This window comes from Rhinatrema bivittatum, chromosome 5, assembly GCF_901001135.1.
Source record: "Rhinatrema bivittatum chromosome 5, aRhiBiv1.1, whole genome shotgun sequence".
In the NCBI taxonomy this organism is placed as follows: Eukaryota; Metazoa; Chordata; class Amphibia; order Gymnophiona; family Rhinatrematidae; genus Rhinatrema; species Rhinatrema bivittatum.
Genome location: NC_042619.1, coordinates 348,551,366 through 348,569,485, shown reverse-complemented (window position 1 = coordinate 348,569,485; position 18,120 = coordinate 348,551,366). Strand labels below are relative to the sequence as shown.

The following is an 18,120-nucleotide window of genomic DNA, read 5'->3' as shown; positions in this document are numbered from 1 at the left end:
CATTCATTTATTTTTGCAGTGCGGCTATGATTATCCTCATGTGGTCGAGCACTTCAGCTTAAAAGATGCCAGTGTCCATTTCCACCAACCAAACTAGAGCGAGTTCATAAATCGCTTTGCGCCATTCTTAGTGAGAAACACTCGGGTTTCCCCTGATAAAGTACTCGCGGGCATGCTGGGTATTGCAAGGTGAATTTGATTCCCTTTCTCGTGGCCATCACTTTTGTAGAAATGTTTTTTTTTTTTTAATCTTCTAGACTGAATTCCTTTTGTTTTCGATAAGCCTCCAATATTTTCATTTTATCCGTAAAGTTTAAATGCTTCACAATCGCCTGAGTTTTTTGCGTCGCACGCCCCTTTTCCCATCACATGTGATATTTATTTACCGCATTTTGATAAATCGCGGCCTAAGATCTAGAGCGGTGAGTGCTTGTTGGTTATTCTCAGTTTTTTTTGTACAGTTCATCTAGGGAGGATTGCAACTTCTGTAGCTGATCCTTTAATGGCATAGAAATGGCCTTCGTTAATTCTCACACTAGTGCTTCTGATATTTATTTATTTAGTGTTTTTATTATACCGGCATTTATGACTGGTATCACATCATGCCGGTTTACATTTAATACAGAGAAATACAAAAAAACTATAACAAGTGCATGGTTAGAAAAATTGCAGTTACAATAAAACAGGGAAGTGCACGACTGGGAGCAGAAGAGAAAGTAGAAGAAAGGAGTTTATCCGAGAGCAAATTATTTACAATGTTGTAGCATTAATGTAGTGAAGGAGATTGTTAACAGTGTGTTGGAGGTGTCCGGTAAGGTAAGGATCAGTTGGCGTCTGGGAAGGCTTTCTTAAAAAGCCATGTTTTCAGCCTTTTCCTGAAGGTCGGTAGGCAGGGTTCCTGTCGCAGGTCCGGTGGGACGGAGTTCCATAGTGGTGGTCCTGCTGTTGAGAAGGCTCTGTCTTTGAGGGATTTGTGTTGAAAGGTTTTGGGGTGTGGAACATGAAGTGATTCTCTATAAGACTCTCTGATGGGTCTGGAGGAGGTGTGTTTTTTTGAAAGGAATTTGTAAGTTGAGCGGAGCGTGGTGATGGATGGATTTGTAAATGGTAGTGATGGACTTGTAAATGATTCTGTAGTGAATTGGCAATCATTTATGATTTTGGTAGGCATGTGTGCTTCCGGCACCATCTATTCCTTCAGGCATGACCACTTTTTCCGTTGCTGTTTTTTTCTGCCTGCTTATTGTTTCATTAACTAAACTTTAGCTTAGTATTAACATTTTTAACAATATCCAGTTTCTTTTGTTAAAGTTGTGATTAAGTTTCTGTGTTTGGTTAAAGTTGTGTAAGGTTGATTTTTTTTTTTTTAACGTTTCCTGTTGTTCCTGGTGTTGAGCACATATTGTAGAATGGCGAGCCACGAACTGAAAACAATAAACAACTGTGATCATGGTAATTACAGTTTTATTTTGTGAACATTATTAATGAGATGATGTAAACTGCACAGTGGTGTATGATAACCATAACTAAGGACATATCTGTGCAAGTCCTCTGCAATTCAGGTCTTAGAAGCTACTACCAAGGTCTAATTTCAAGGATTTATAGATTTTCCACTAGCTTGGATGAACTGCACTAAAATAAATTGGACTCAGAGGTATAATCAATTCATATTACCATTAGGAATGCCAAAGAATGTTTGACTTTTTGTCTATTTTAAACCACAGACAGGGAATTTCCTTTCTCAAATGTCTTGTGTATGTGCTGGAAGAACAGCATTACAGCACCACAAAACTTTGTTGGATAGCGCACAGATTACTATATACTGTTTCAATGGGGAATACATTCCTTTCTATGTTTAGGCATCACAGCAAAAGATTAAAGTCTATCTTTGTTCTAATAGCACATAAACAATAGTCTTTTAAAAGTGTGGATGCAGAAAATGGAATTAAGCATGATTACAGCTATTATAAGCGCCATCATGTTTCATTTAAAACATTAATCCCTCCAAGGCCGCTCCGATTTCGGAGCGGCCTCGGAGGGAACAGGCAGCGCGCGCTGACACCAGATTTTATAAGATATGCGCAGCTATGCGCGCATCTTATAAAATCCAGCGTACTTTTGTTCGCGCGCACGTAGATTTAGAAAATCTACCCCAATATGCACTCACATGGGGTAAATACACAAGGATGGTAACTTTCAAACAAGCGGCAGGCGCACATGTGCGTGCATTTGTTGGCCTGCGCCCAGCAACATGGCCATTTTATGACATACATGTGTATATATGCGTGTGTTAAAACAATAACTGGACCACGCCACACGTATGTGCAATTTTAAGTGGACGCGCACATATGCATGAAAAAGCCACTTCTACCGCATAAATGGGGGGATTTTAAAAGACGCATGTGCCAGTGCCATTATCACCTAAGCAAAAATTTCTCCCTCTCTAAAACTGCCATCCTGTGGTCATTTGTGAGTAAAACAGTCACCAATCAAGTCAAACAAGATAACTTCAAGGTCTCCCCGATGCAGAACACTTTGTGCTCCTAGAACCAAAAGAGTTTAAATTTAGGAGTCTCCGCACACAAGCGTCGTCCCTCTCTGCCACAATACCTGTCCTCCATGAAAGCAGAGGCTGCAGGACATGAAATGCATGCTGTGAATAGGTTGTGAAGAATCAGGCCGTGCTATGTGAACTTGTGAGATGGCCCTTTGAGAGAATTCAAACCTCTCGTGTACAACAATATTTTAAAAAACAGGCAGAATCTGCGAGGCATGTCTGACATGCAAAGAAAAGTTGAACTTTTTTGCCTATTGTGTAAATAAAAGTGGAGATTTTTGGCAGCTATAGAGTATGTACCAGTGCCTTTCTTTTTCTGAAAATGTCTGGTGCGAGGTCTTCAATGGCCCCTAGGGAGGGTTTTCTTTGATCCCAGTCCCAGGGCGTGTACTGTGCCATTCCTTATAGAGGCCTGTGGTGTCATAGCAAAAGCTACCCATAAAGCACTTTCCTTTGGCTGAAGCAGGAGCTGCTTTGAGTTTACTGCACAGTGGGATAAGCCTTGCCCTGTGAAAGGAAATACAGACAGGAAAGCTGAATTAAATAAGATACAGTAGGGATCCAGTAAAACAGAATTCTCTTCCCTACTTTTGCAATGACTCTACTTCTGGTCTGGTGGGAGAGGGATGGCTGGGATCTAGCATGAGGTGGGGATTAATATTGGTTTCTAGGCCGTACTTTACTGTCATTTTGTGAAGAATGCAGCAGGTGAGCACAAACAGAACTACTTTTTCTAGGGATTATCATAAGGCCCCTCCCCATGTGGGTGATTCAAATACCTGCAATGACACTTGGTTATGGAGCGAGTGGACACCGGGGTCTCATTGTACCTCCTGTCTGCAAGAGTCCTCAGGAAAGTCACTGGAATGAGTAGCAAGGGCCGACGCCCATACCCTACATTATCCAGAAGGAAGCCATGGAGCAACTGAGCTATGCTGAGATTCCTAGAGAGACAACTCTCTGGTCTCCCCACCATTCATATAACTCTTCTTTAGGGGTCTCATGACTACCAAATTCCCCAGCCCCCCCCACCATCCATCCCCTTCCCCACACACCCCATGATGGTGACAGTAAACGATGAATGTGTCTACGCGCTAGCGTGGCTTCTAGCCATGAAAGTTGTTTCCTTGTAGACGTTGGGTTTGTATAGCTGTGCTAGATGAAGTGTGCTAAGGTATGGTTAGAAGAAGCAGTGTGGGGCCTTATGGGTATATAATGCAGCCAGGAATGCAGGGGTCATGCTGGGTTCCAGGGCAAAATCCACTCTCAATCCTACAGCCCTGAGGATCAGATTCTTCCCATGGGGGGAAGGATATGTTTTATATGGAATCCTCTTAGGACATGTTTTGGTATATCTGGAATATAAGTGTTGTAAATAAATAAATACTCCTGTGAAGTTACTTATCCAACATTATATAGTAGATGTGAGCGCCAAACAAATATTCACATCAAACTTATGTCACAAATTTCTGGTTTTCATTCCTCCCAACCTATTCATTCCAATATAACTACTGACATTTCTGCTAAGTCTTTTGAGACTAAAATTTTTAATATCCGAAGTGAATTCCCCTCTAGTTTTCCCATAATCAGTCCAACACAGTCTCTGGACTTACCCTCTACACCTCTCAAAGATATTACACCAGTCGGCCTTTAATGAGATCTCCCCTGCTGGCCTACACATTCTTCTGAAACGAATGTCTGCCTCTTCCTCACCTGCTGATCCATTACCTTTCGCCTATGAAATCCAGTATTAAATTTATTCTCTCCTCTTGCTGACATTACAAATCCCAGCCTGGATAGCCTCCCCCCTCTGTCTCTCAAGTCTGCTATTGTTAAACCTGTGTTAGACAAGCATTCTCTTGACCCAGATCTTCCTGACAATTTTCGTCCCATTTCAAACCTGCCTTCCATCTGCAAGGTTATTGAGGAGGTCATTCAGTCTCAGCTTTGCAGTTTCTTAGAAAGCGCTTTTGTTCCACATCCCAAACAATCCAGTTACTGGAAAGGCCACAGCACGGACACAGGGAACTAGTCCTCTTTAGTTTGCTTAGACATGAGCTCTGCCTTTGGCACTGTTGGTCATCAGCTCTTGCTTAATCACCTTTTCAACACAGGAATCCAGGTCCCAGCACGACTCTGGTTTAAGTCTTGATGCAGACTCTTATTCTGTTTCATGGAACTCCACACAATCTGCCTCTCGTCCTCTGGTGCTCCTCAGGCTTCCATCCTGTCTCCTATTTTATATGATTTATATTTAACTCCACTTGCTGATTTAATTCAAAGTAAGGGATTTTCTAGCTACATTTTTATGCTGACACCATACAGATTATTGCCAGTTTTGATCTTGATTCTTCTTTCTCCCTGTCTAGTTTTAACTGTTCTCTTACTGCAGTAGCTTACAGGCTAAAACTTTCTAAAGTTAATCCTAGCAAATCTGAAGCTGTGTGGTTCTCTAGAAAGCGTGAACCCTCACTGCTTCCTCCTGTCATGTAGGAAGGGACGTTCTATCCAGGTGGAAGAAACTATTACAACTCTAGGGATTAGAATTGATGCCTCTCAAAAAAGGGTCGATTTCAAAACAAACATGAGCGCACATGGGTGAGGAGCAAAACATTTTAGTGGTGTGCCAAAGTACGGGCACACTTTACAAAATGCGCACAGCACCGCCCACATTTTATGTGCCTCTATTCTGCACCCGTAGGCATGCACACACAAGGTGTCACGCCCACGTTTGTGCATGCGGGTGGCGTGCTTGCTTGAGCACACCACTTCCAACCCTCAGGGGCATACATAGTAAAATACCTCGCCCTGCCCCCAGACCAGTTTTACCACCAGGGTCGTCCAACATCTGGCAGCCCTGGTGGTGGCTAACGAGGCCAATTTATTGTTTGTTCCTGGGGTGCGCCGGGACCTCAGGAAAAGCAAGCTGGCCTGGATGGAGCTCCGCACCACTTTCAATCATGGTGCCTCCTACCCAAGTGGGTTAAACTGAAATGGAGTTAATGGTGTGGGGAGGGTCAGGCCATGCATGGGGGGCTACTAGGGATGGGGCATGGGTTGCAAAAGTCAGGTCTTGCATGGGGGGGGTGGCATCGAGTGTGGTACAACTACTCACACCTGAATGAATAACAATGAATAGTACATACCAGTATGGCACTCACATTGACAGCAACCATGCATTAATGTGCCTCATATTTTGTTATCCGATAGATTGAGGACTTGAAGAAGAGCTGGGACCTGTGCCTGAAGCACTAGGAATTTGCATACATTACGCTCGTGTGCACGGAGGAATACACATACTGCATGTCTTTGCGGGGATAAAAGCAGGGACGGGTACTTGTTTTTTCTTGATACCATGTCTCAGGAGCGTGATGCCCACATGCACAAGTCCAACGTTCTTCCAAGAGAAGTTGATAGGCTGGTAAAGGAAGTGATGAGAGCACACAGCGTTCGCTATGGAGCAGCAGCAAAAAAAGAGTGGGCTTATATCACAAAGAGCGGATAGAGAACGCATTCGGCAGATCAACGCTGTATTCAAAAACAGCAGAAGTGTGTGGGAACTGTGCCACAAGGGGCGTGACTTGAAGCGGGCGGTGAAAAGCAAGCCAGGTTGCGAGCTGAGGAGGTGGACAGCCAAGTGACATTCACAGCGGCAGAGTGGCTGGTGGTGTCCTCCACAGCAGAGTCCACTGTGAGTGGGGTGGTGAAGCTGGACACCTTCCAGCAAGAGCAGCAGCAGGATAAGCACCGTCTATAAGATACCTTACCTTACTGGGTCAGGAAATAGCTTTCTACATGGCGTATAGTTTTTGTGCCTAAAGCAGATCCTTCTAGAATCATGATGGATGGCACATGTGCCCACAGAGAAGAGGCCGATTCACCCTTTGGCTACAGAGCACCTGGTCTGTATTGGAGGCCACTGCACTAAACGATGGGTCAGTGTTTCGTAGACAGAGTGCCTTCAGACCCAATCAGTGTGCCACGGAAAAGTCACTGCTGCCTGATTTTCAGATCCAGACCAGGACCTGCGTTCTGCTCTCAGCACCTCACATCAATAAGAGACACCAGCAATGGTTCTTAAACACGTAGAAGCTCTTTTCTTAGAACGTGTATAGTCACATACACCTCCCCTTCCTAGCTACAGAATGTGCCCTGGAGTATGGAAATTAATAAGCATGCAGCATATGAATAGCCGAGCCCCGCTTTGTTTGGCACACATATCTACCCCCTGAGCTTCCTCCTTTGAGTCCTTCTAGCCTCTGTCACCCCTAGGCTTAATAGGATACTGCAGCGCATGCACTGAGCACTAGATGTGACTGAGTGTTGGAAGCAGTAGTTGAGGAGTTCTGGCAGCCAAGCTAACTGACTGAGCTGGCTACCTATGCCACACTGACTTCTCCTTCCTCGTGCACTTGTATGTAGAGAGAACTTGTCAGTGATGGGATCATGTAAGTCTTGGTCCCTCTCCGCACCCCCCTCTTTATTTTAAAATAGCAAAAGGGACTGGCAGGTCTTTCAGTGCTTCCCTAGTTATTTTTCTGGTCATATGAATCCTCTGCATGACTGCATTGCCTGCTCCATGGAGGTTGGTGTGCCACACAAAATGTTTGTTAATATAGCTGTGCCTTGGGCTTGAAAATGTTGGGAAACACTGAGATAGATGGAGATATATAGATATATATATATGATGTATGTACCATGATATTATATTTGGACCTATGTTGATTCCATATCTGTATGGACACATGACCTAGTGCTGTCTACTTTCCTCTCCACTCCTGCTCCAAGTAATTGAACAGTTCCTAACTCAAGTTTCTATTCCCCCCTATGACTTGACTTATATTTGGACCTATGTTGATTCCATATCTGTATGGACACATGACCTAGTGCTGTCTACTTTCCTCTCCACTCCTGCTCCAAGTAATTCTATTTGCTTTCTTGGCTGCGGCTGCACATTGAGCAGAAGATTTCAACGTATTGTCAATGATGACACCTAGATCCTTTTCCTGAATGGAGACTCCTAATGTGGAACCTTGCATTGTGGAGCTATAATTTGGGTTACTCTCCCCTAAATGGGGGAGAAAGAAGGAAAGAGAAGGTGATGATGCTGGAGAGAGGACGGGAAGGTGATGACGGTGGTGGGTTGAGGAAGAGGGTTGGGGGGAGAGAGAAGGTGGTGGTGGTGATGAGGATGATGCAAAGGGATGGGGAGAAAGAAGCAAATAGAAGTTGATGGTGGTGGTGGGTGCAGGAAGAGAGAAATCTGGAGGGAGAGGGTGGGGGAGAGAGAAGGTGGTGATGATGATGTCAGGGAGTGGTGGAGAAAGAAGGAAATAGAAGTTGATGGTGGTGGGTGCAGGAAGAGAGAAATCTGGAGGGAGAGGGTGGGGGAGAGAGAAGGTGGTGATGATGATGTCAGGGAGTGGTGGAGAAAGAAGGGAAGAGAGTGATGATGCCAGGAGAAAGAAAGAGGTGATGATGGTGGGTGGGAGAGGGAAGAGAAAGTGATGCTGTCTGGAAAGGGGAGGCATCATGAGGGAAGAGAAGTTAAAGTGATAGTGATGTGTAGTATGATGAAATGAACTCTGTGCCAGATGTGCCATGACACTACGAATGTTGGGAACTACTGTGATACGTTATGAAGGAGCTTTATGAATTGATGTTTGTTGTTGCCAGCACGTCTTGCTAATACTGCTGGTCCAACAGTTTTCCTGAGGAGTCCTCCATCCCAGTAAGACACACTGGCAACATCAACCAGGGCCATTGAGCCCCTTCCTAAGTTTTTCCAATTCAATCCTCTTCTTCCTTCCATCCCCAGCCCTTTAGCTCCGCCTGGCAGACGGCATTTCATCCCTGCCCTCAGTGCCTTGGGCTAGCCTCCTCTGCCAGTATGGCCTGTGATCTGGGTGAGTAGCAGCAGCCAAGGCCGTTCATCAGGGATTGGAGCCACCTGACAGAAGAGCTGGCGTGGGCAAGATGTGCCACAATGGTCTCCTCTTGCTGGGGCCAGGGACAAAAGAGCGGGGCTTGGAAACTGCTTAACGAGTGGAGGGAGAAAGGATGGACAGCTCTGGGTGGGGTCAGGCTCTGGACGCTCTTATGCATCGCCGGCTCTGAGGTCCTGTGGGCAGAGCAGGGTCATTACCTATTCACATCGGGAGCCAGGGCCCGATTTCGTCAGCCGGGCAGGTGGGGGGTTTGATTGCTGCAGCTGTGGCTTCCCTCCCACCTCCTCCCGGGCGCGCGCCGTGCCGGCACGAGACGTTTCAACCGGGAGAGCGCTGCAGGCGAGCCGTGCTTTAACGAGGGGAGGTGTAAGACCGGGGAGGAAAAGAGAGAGAGAGAGAGAGGCGCCGAGCAACGTGCACACACGCGACACCGCATCTCCTGCTCGAATTCATGTTTGGCTGGGACACGCAAACCGAGTCCTCGGGGACTTTCAAGCAAAGCATTGCACAGAGCAGACCTAGCAAAGGTAAGGGCAGCCTGCTCTCATTTTCTCCAGGAACTCGGTGTTTGCGCAGCCTCCCTCGCTGCAGACATCTCTCTGGCATGTGGAGCATGCAGCTGCAGCGCCAGCACACGTGAACTCGGGGTCGGGCGTGGGGCTGCGGCCAGATGAACTTTGGCGCGCAAGCTAATGTTAGGGAGTGTCAGGGATTAAAGGTCTCCAACTCCCCCCCCCCCGGAGCTAGACAATAAAACCCGCCAACGGACTCGGCCCAGGCAGCGACGGCCGCGCCATGGACGAGCAGGGACCGGAGCCCGGCGGTAAGGCTCGCTCGCTCGCTCGCACGCGGCGGCGGCAGCTCCAGCTCCTCGCGCTTGCTATGGAAGCCTCCGCTCACTGCGCGTGCGTCTCCTCCCGCCCCTGCACCAACGGTAAAAAGGAGGCAGGACAGGTGCGCACGGGAGCTAACGGTTCTTAGGGGATTTTGCGCGGTACCTCATGAAAAGAAAAAGTTTTGTGGGTGGTGAGGCGGTATCCATAGTAACTTCACGATTAACGTGAAATTTGGAGCTTAAATATACCAGCAAGTGACTGTTAGCTGTATCCAACTTATTATTTTATGATGTGTTACTTACTTTTATTTTAATGATTATATGAGCAGTAAAAGCCCCTCCAAGGATGAGGAAACACTACAGTGAGGTGCAGGTAATTGAGAGGTGGGAAGGTAGAGAGGGTGCACCTGAGCTCTGATGTACTATGTGGTAGCAGAGAATGGATTGACTCTTCAGAGAGAGAGAGCAGGGAGTTCAGCCAGAGAGAGGGGCGGAGCTCAATTTCCATATGTGGTAGCAGAGAATGGATTGGATAATAGAGAGAGGGGTGGAGCTCAATTTCCATATGTGGTAGCAGAGAATGGATTGGATAATAGAGGGGTGGAGCTCAATTTCCATATGTGGTAGCAGATAATGCATTGGATAATAAAGAGAGAGGGGTGGAGCTGAAGAGTACAGGGAAAGAGGGAGGGATCTTCGGTTCCCATACAGAGGGATAGAGGGGCAGAGCTAGTGTGTACAACGAGGGAGGGGGGGTACAGGTGAATTTGCATACTGGCCATGCAGGTGCAGGCACCTTTCCTCTTTATTATAGTTTCAAGATAGATTACTTTGGCAATGCATGTCAAATTGTCATGCCAATAAAGTTGTCTGAAACTGAATCCAACTTCTAGGTAGGCCTGGATTTATAGATACTAAGCCTGTATATAGGGAAGCAAAAATCTTGAGGTGAATACAAACATTTGCCACATCCTGCTGCTTCTGACTGCCTGTGGCCCCCACACAGTGCTGCTCCACCTCTCCCGTTTTGAGTCATGGGAGTCAGCGACGGCAGCTACCTGCACTGTACCATCCCTACCCCACCCATTCCATCCCAAAATGTCCCAAAGGAGCTGAAGATTTGTAGGTGCCTGCACTGCTATTTCTTTATTTATTGGTTTTATATACCATCGTTCAGTATTCTTTCACAACGGTTAACAAGGCATAAAATATTTAAAAAAAACACATTATACATGCAAAAAGTAAAATTATAAAACACATAAAACAAGAAAAGTAAAATTATAAATATAAAAAATTGAAATTAAGTACAATAATATAACCAAATATATTTACTAATATAAATTAAGATAACTAAAATAAGATAAAACAGACTAAAATGAGACCAGGTAAGAACTCACTGGTCTTCTAGCTTTTCATGTTATTGCTTGCCTTCTACCTATTAGATTATGTTATTTCATTCCTGCTCATGTTCCTGGAATGCCTGTGTAAATAACCATGTCTTTATTTCTTTTTTTAAAGGTTTTTTAATTACTTTGTAATTGTAATTCAGTTGGTAATGAATTCCTTATGTAGCATATAGGGGCAAAGGACTTTTAACTGGCAACATCATCAATACCTTTCTCACTAATGCTGATCGTGGCTGGCTGGCTGGCAGGCAGAGGAGCATGGTAGCATCTCAGGCCTCATCCTAAATGCTGCCTTGAACCACTTGGCCATACATAGTTCAAAGCAGCAAGAAGGCCTTGAGTGATAAAGAGGATGCAGCCTGAGATACTTCTGCTCTCCTCCTCCTCCTTTTGGACCAGCTTATGGGAAGTGAGGAAAGTATGGGCTGAATGGTGATCATAGGGGAGGGAGGAAGGGTTGAGAGAGGAATCATGGAAGGAGTGGAGAGAGAGAGGTAGAGAGGAGGATTATTGAAGAAAAAAGGAAGACAGAAGAGTATCATGGGGTGGTGGGGAGGGCTAAAAAAGGGGGATCATAGGAGTTGAGTGAAGGGAGGAAAGGCCGAGAAGAGGATAATGGGGGTGGAAAATGAAGAAATACTGAAGGGAGGATCATTAAGAACATAAGAAAATGCCATACTGGGTCAGACCAAGGGTCCATCAAGCCCAGCATCCTGTTTCCAACAGAGGCCAAACCAGGCCACAAGAACCTGGCAATTACCCAAACCCTAAGAAGATCCCCTGCTACTGATGCAATTAATAGCAGTGGCTATTCTCTAAGTAAACTTGATTAATAGCAGGTAATGGACTTCTCCTCCAAGAACTTATCCAAACCTTTTTTAAACCCAGCTACACTAACTGCACTAACCACATCCTCTGGCAACAATTTCCAGAGCTTTATTGTGCGCTGAGTGAAAAAGAATTTTCTCTAATTAGTCTTAAATGTGCCACATGCTAACTTCATGGAATGCCCCCTAGTCCTTCTATTATATGAAAGTATAAATAACCTAGTCACATCTACTCGTTCAAGACCTCTCATGATCTTAAAAACCTCTATCATATCCCCCCTCAGCCGTCTCTTCAAGCTGAACAGCCCTAACCTCTTCAGCCTTTCCTCATAGGGGAGATGTTCCATCCCCTTTATCATTTTAGTTGCCCTTCTCTGTACCTTCTCCATTGAGATTTGAAGAGGGGGTGAGGCGTTGAGTTGGGGATTTTTTGTGAGAGAGGGGTCTGAGAGGGGGAGCATTGGTGTGGGGTTGAGGAAGGGCTGAGAAGGGGATCATTTGAGAGGGGAATTATGGGATAGTGAGGAACGGCTGATGGGGATTTTTGGGTAGGATAAAGAAGAGTCATGGGGAGAAGGAAGGAGTGTGAGAGAATGAGATGAAGATCAGTTGGGGGAGGTGCATGTGTGTTAGAGAGATGTGAACAGGGACAGAATATTTGTGTATGTGTGAGAGAAGGGATTAGCACCAAGGGGATGTGGCAATGGGACATTGTAGGATAAAAAGTATAGAGAGGGGATGGAGAAGGAAGGTGAAGCAGGACCAAAGCAGGGGTAGGGATATCTTCCTGTCTTCAGTCTGATCCTGGATTTTACCCCCCAGATCCTGGAATCTTTCCACCTAACCCAATTCTCCTTCCTGCGCCCTTCTCTTGATTCAGAACTTCCCTCATCCTTCTGATCCTCTCCCCCCAAGCCTTCATATCTCCAATCCACCCCTTCTCCTCTTTCCATCACTTTCCTCCTCCCAATGCTGTACTCCTCCTCTTCTCTATCCATCCCTTAGTTATTTACAAACATTTCTGTCCCACACAATCCAACATACTCAGTGGGTCATAATTGTTAAATCAAAACCAATCCAGAAATATACAAACACATAAAACCTGCAAAGCATTAACTGGAACAGAAGCAATGAAACAAAAAGAACCTTGCCGGGAGCTAAAAATGTACAAATAATAAAATTACTCTGGATCAAGGGACCCTTATCCATAAGCTGTCCTCCCGATGTTGATACATCCTTTCCCCCCTATCCAACAAAACCAAAATAAATTATGCAGACACACACTAAGTTTGGAAAAGTATTTTTATTTGTATAATGTAAAATTAACTATTTAATATGCAAAGGATGGACATGTTTGCTTATATGACACAGAATTTTGGAAACTTTTCTACAGAATTTTCTAACTTTTTGCAGAATCTATCCTTGAGCTGCCACAGGAAATTAGGGACTGTGCCTTAGACTACTGCTCTCTATTTGTCTTTTCAGCAGGGGAGGAGGGAAAAGAGGGGAAGAAGGGGGAAGGGGTCGAGACAATGATACTAACAATGCATAGAAGTGGCAAAAACTTAAATCCATCACTCCTTGTAGGGACCACCACAACCCTATGATATACAAATGAAAGTGTAACCCTGTTTTTAAAGGTGAGAGAATCTTTCGGGGCAGACAAAGTAATTCATATATCTCTGGGGCTATCTCCCTCTGCCACTGCTCCCCTCCGACTTTATCACTCAAGGAGTGAGTCCTTTCTATGGGGGTAAGCAAGTGCTTGTGGTCCAGGCAGTAAGATGATTCCCCTTCTGATGTGCAGTGGTGCAGTGTCCTGTCGGATGCTGGATGGGGCAAAGGAGGCAGGACACAGGTCGGGGTGTTCAAAGTAAAATTACTGATTTCTTTAGAAAGGAATCAATGTGCAGGCAAGACAGATGACTGTACAGATGAATGTCATTTAGCTTTCTGAATATGTGCTGAGGACTCAGATTCTGGGGATTCCTAACGCTCTTTGAGTGAGAGTTTCGTGGTCCCCTACTCTGGAGGACTCCTAATCTGCAGGGGATCCCCTTAAAGATTTTCACAGTCCTAACTGTGTTCCTGCCATCCTCACAGTATTACCCAGCCTGTACCTGTGTCCCAGGGGAAGATCCCATGGAGCATCTTCTCTGATGCTCTTACGTTTCTTTGAATTCTTTAGTGGAACTTCTCTGGAGGAAAGGCCCTGCTGTGTTGATTGTTGGAGATTTTAATCTGCCGGATGTAGACTGGAGAATCCCTTCTGCGGAATCTAACAGAATCTAACAGAAGTATAAAAAATGAAATTTCAGACCTATTAGTAAAAATTTGTAACTTATCATTAAAATCATCCATTGTACCTGAAGACTGGAGGATAGCAAATGTAACCCCAATATTTAAAAAGGGCTCCAGGGGCGATCCGGGAAACTACAGACCGGTTAGCCTGACTTCAGTGCCAGGAAAAATAGTGGAAAGTGTTATAAACATCAAAATCACAGAACATATAGAAAGACATGGTTTAATGGAACAAAGTCAGCATGGCTTTACCCAGGGCAAGTCTTGCCTCACAAATCTGCTTCACTTTTTTGAAGGAGTTAATAAACATGTGGATAAAGGTGAACCGGTAGATATAGTATACTTGGATTTTCAGAAGGCGTTTGACAAAGTTCCTCATGAGAGGCTTCTAGGAAAAGTAAAAAGTCATGGGATAGGTGGTGATGTCCTTTCGTGGATTGCAAACTGGCTAAAAGACAGGAAACAGAGAGTAGGATTAAATGGGCAATTTTCTCAGTGGAAGGGAGTGGACAGTGGAGTACCTCAGGGTTCTGTGTTGGGACCCTTACTGTTCAATATATTTATAAATGATCTGGAAAGAAATACGATGAGTGAGATAATCAAATTTGCAGATGACACAAAATTGTGCAGAGTAGTTAAATCACAAGCAGATTGTGATAAATTGCAGGAAGACCTTGTGAGACTGGAAAATTGGGCATCCAAATGGCAGATGAAATTTAATGTGGATAAGTGCAAGGTGATGCATATAGGGAAAAATAACCCATGCTATAATTACACGATGTTGGGTTCCATATTAGGTGCTACAACCCAAGAAAGAGATCTAGGTGTCATAGTGGATAACACATTGAAATCGTCGGTTCAGTGTGCTGCGGCAGTCAAAAAAGCAAACAGAATGTTGGGAATTATTAGGAAGGGAATGATGAATAAAACGGAAAATGTCATAATGCCTCTGTATCGCTCCATGGTGAGACCGCACCTTGAATACTGTGTACAATTCTGGTCGCCGCATCTCAAAAAAGATATAATTGCGATGGAGAAGGTACAGAGAAGGGCTACCAAAATGATAAGGGGAATGGAACAACTCCCCTATGAGGAAAGACTAATGAGGTTAGGACTTTTCAGCTTGGAGAAGAGACGACTGAGGGGGGATATGATAGAGGTGTTTAAAATCATGAGAGGTCTAGAACGGGTAGATGTGAATCGGTTATTTACTCTTTCGGATAGTAGAAGGACTAGGGGACACTCCATGAAGTTAGCATGGGGCACATTTAAAACTAATCGGAGAAAGTTCTTTTTTACTCAACGCACAATTAAACTCTGGAATTTGTTGCCAGAGAATGTGGTTCGTGCAGTTAGTATAGCTGTGTTTAAAAAAGGATTGGATAAGTTCTTGGAGGAGAAGTCCATTACCTGCTATTAAGTTCACTTAGAGAATAGCCACTGCCATTAGCAATGGTTACATGGAATAGACTTAGTTTTTGGGTACTTGCCAGGTTCTTATGGCCTGGGTTGGCCACTGTTGGAAACAGGATGCTGGGCTTGATGGACCCTTGGTCTGACCCAGTATGGCATTTTCTTATGTTCTTATGTTCTTATGATAGTGGATGCCCTGCAAGGGGCTCGGTTCAAACAAATGGTAATGGAACACATGAGGGAGTGAGCTATTCTCGACTTAGTGCTCACAAATGAGGATAGCATCTCAAATGTTCAAATGGGGGCCCACCTTAGCACCAGTGATCATCAAACGGTATGGTTTGATGATCCAAATAAGATACGGAAGCAGACACAAAGACCAGAGGTTCGAACTTCAAAAATACGGACTTTGCTGAAATGGGAAAATTCCTAGAGATGGAACTTGAAGACTGAGGGAAAATGTGAGAAGTGGAACAACTGTGGGCCAAACTAAAAGAAACGATCACAAAGGCAATTAATCTTTATGTTAGGTTTCCTATTTTTGTTTACTTTTCTATCTGGTTCTCAAAGGAGGTGGCTGATAAAATAACAAGAACAGCGTATGAGAAATATAAAGGATCCTAAAAAGGGGGAACATAGGGAAGAATATCTGGTTAAACTGAGAGAGACAAAGAAATGGGCCGATACAGTACAGTGCGCACATTTTACTTTCAGAAATTAATGCCTACCCAAAGGCTGGCGTTAATTTCTGTCGGCGCCGGGGAAGTGTACAGAAAAGCAGAAAAAACTGCTTTTCTATACACCCTCTGACTTAATATCATAGTGATATTAAGTCGGAGGCCCCAAAAAATTAAAAATGTAAATAAAAAAAAAATTTTAAATCGACCCGCGGGTCGGAAGACGGACGCTCAATTATGCCGGCATCCGTTTTCCGAATCCGTGGCTGTCAGTGGGTTTGAGAACCGATGCCGGCAAAATTGAGCGTCGGCTGTCAAACCCGCTGACAGCCGCCTCTTTTTACCGCGGGCCCTCATTTGCATACTAAATTGCGCATACAGGAGAGTGGCCTGTGCGCGCATCGGGAGAGCGGGCGCTCGCCTTGGAGCGCCGGCTCTCCCGTGGGTTTTACTGTATTGGCCTGAAAGTAATAAGAAAAGCAAAATGTATGGTGGAAGAAAGGATTGCTAAAGAGAGGTGACAAAACTTTTTCCAGATATATCAGAGACTGGAGAAAGGTTTGGATTTGATCTGTCCTGTAAACCGACATGAAGTTAACACAAATGTTGGTATATAAAATAAATATATGTGGAAAGAAAAGGCAGAAATATTAAACAAATACTTCAGATCGGTGTTCACTAAGGAAGACCCTGGGGAAGGACAGTCGCTGGTTAATAAGGCTGTGGATGGGAGTGGAGTAGATGAAACCCCGTTTACGGAAGAGAATGTAATGGAAGAGCTAGGAAAACTGAAAGTGGACAAAGCCATGGGGCCTAACAAGATTCATCCAAGGATACATAGAGAGCTCAGAGATGTGCTGGGGGGTCCGCTCAGTGACCTGTTCAATAGATCCCTGGAAACTGGAGTGGTGCCGAGTGACTGGAGAACAGCGGTGGTGGTCCCTCTCCACAAGAGTGGGAGCCAAGAGAAGGCTGGAAATTACAGGCCGGTTAGCCTCCCCTCGATGGTGGGAAAATTAATGGAGACTGCTGAAAGAAAGAATAGTGAACTACCTGTAATATGGTGGCTTGCTCGATTCGCATCAGCACGGATTCACCAGGGGTAGGTCCTGTCAGACAAATCTGATTTCTTTGATTGGGTGACTAGAGAATTAGATCAGGGAAGAGCGCTCAATGTCAACTGTGAATCAGAAGTTTTCTTTATAAGAAAACAACAAAGACCGATTAGCAAATGGAGCTCTTTTATAAGCCTTATTTTTATTTATTTATTTAAAGTTTTTCTTAACCGACATTCGTCAGTGACATCATGCTGGTTTACATGGAACAAGGGTAACAAAGTCGGAAAATCAGTTACAAAAAACAGGGGAACAAGGAGTTTGATGAGTGATTGGGGGAAATCCCCATTGCAGAAAACGTTGAACCATGTCCCCAGACTGAAGTTTAAAACCCTCCATAGAAGAACAATTTCTTCTTAATTGACTGACAGGTAAACTATCCTGAGTCTCCTAGGGTAGTAACTAGAATAAGACAGAAGTTGATTGCAATCTGTGTTCTTTCTAAACAAGGTAGTTGTTGTTTTATTTTTGTCTTTTAATAATAGTCATGTCCAAAAATAAGAATGTGCAACAGTGGAAATTAATAGAGAATTTTAGATGTTGATCTAAATTGTTTAGCCAGTCAAAAAGATCTGTAGCTGGGCTACATCAGATGTCTAGATGAAGAAAATATCTTTATATCTCTGCCACAACAAAATTGATCGAAACCACATTAAATGATACAAAAATGTCTCCTCAAAATGTGCCACGTATAGATTAGCAATATCGGGAGCTACTGAGCCCCATGGCAACCCTCTGAATTTGATGGTATTATGTTGAGTCAAACAAAAAATAGTTATTCATTAATACTAATTCAGCCAGTTGTTCCAGAAACTCAATGGGGACCCGATGGGGCCTAGGACAAAAGCTTCCCTACTAAGAGCCAAGGATTCTGCCTGTGGGATATTAGTATAGAGCGCCTCTATATCTAGTCACTAACAAACTATCCGTAGGATACGTAGATATCTCCTGTAGAAGGGAAAGCACATGGCGGGACCAAGCGGTGAATGGAAACATACACTCAGTTTTTCTGAGGAACATGTAGCAGCAGTATTGAACAAA

General features: G+C 44.4%; 2 protein-coding genes across 2 annotated transcripts in view; both read left to right on the top strand.

Annotated features, from left to right (window-relative positions):
• Window positions 1-7,075, top strand: part of ERCC5 (ERCC excision repair 5, endonuclease) — a 104,931-nt gene extending 97,856 nt beyond the window's left edge. Inside the window, exon 17 of the mRNA XM_029604524.1 lies at window positions 5,768-7,075. Coding sequence (XP_029460384.1) covers window positions 5,768-5,812 — 45 coding nt within the window. The 3' untranslated portion in view covers window positions 5,813-7,075. The remainder of the gene's footprint in view (window positions 1-5,767) is intronic.
• Window positions 7,076-9,329: 2,254 nt separating this feature from the next.
• The window catches only part of METTL21C (methyltransferase like 21C), a 48,736-nt gene continuing 39,945 nt past the window's right edge, over window positions 9,330-18,120 (top strand). The window contains 1 exon segment of the mRNA XM_029604538.1: window positions 9,330-9,439. Coding sequence (XP_029460398.1) covers window positions 9,388-9,439 — 52 coding nt within the window. The 5' untranslated portion in view covers window positions 9,330-9,387.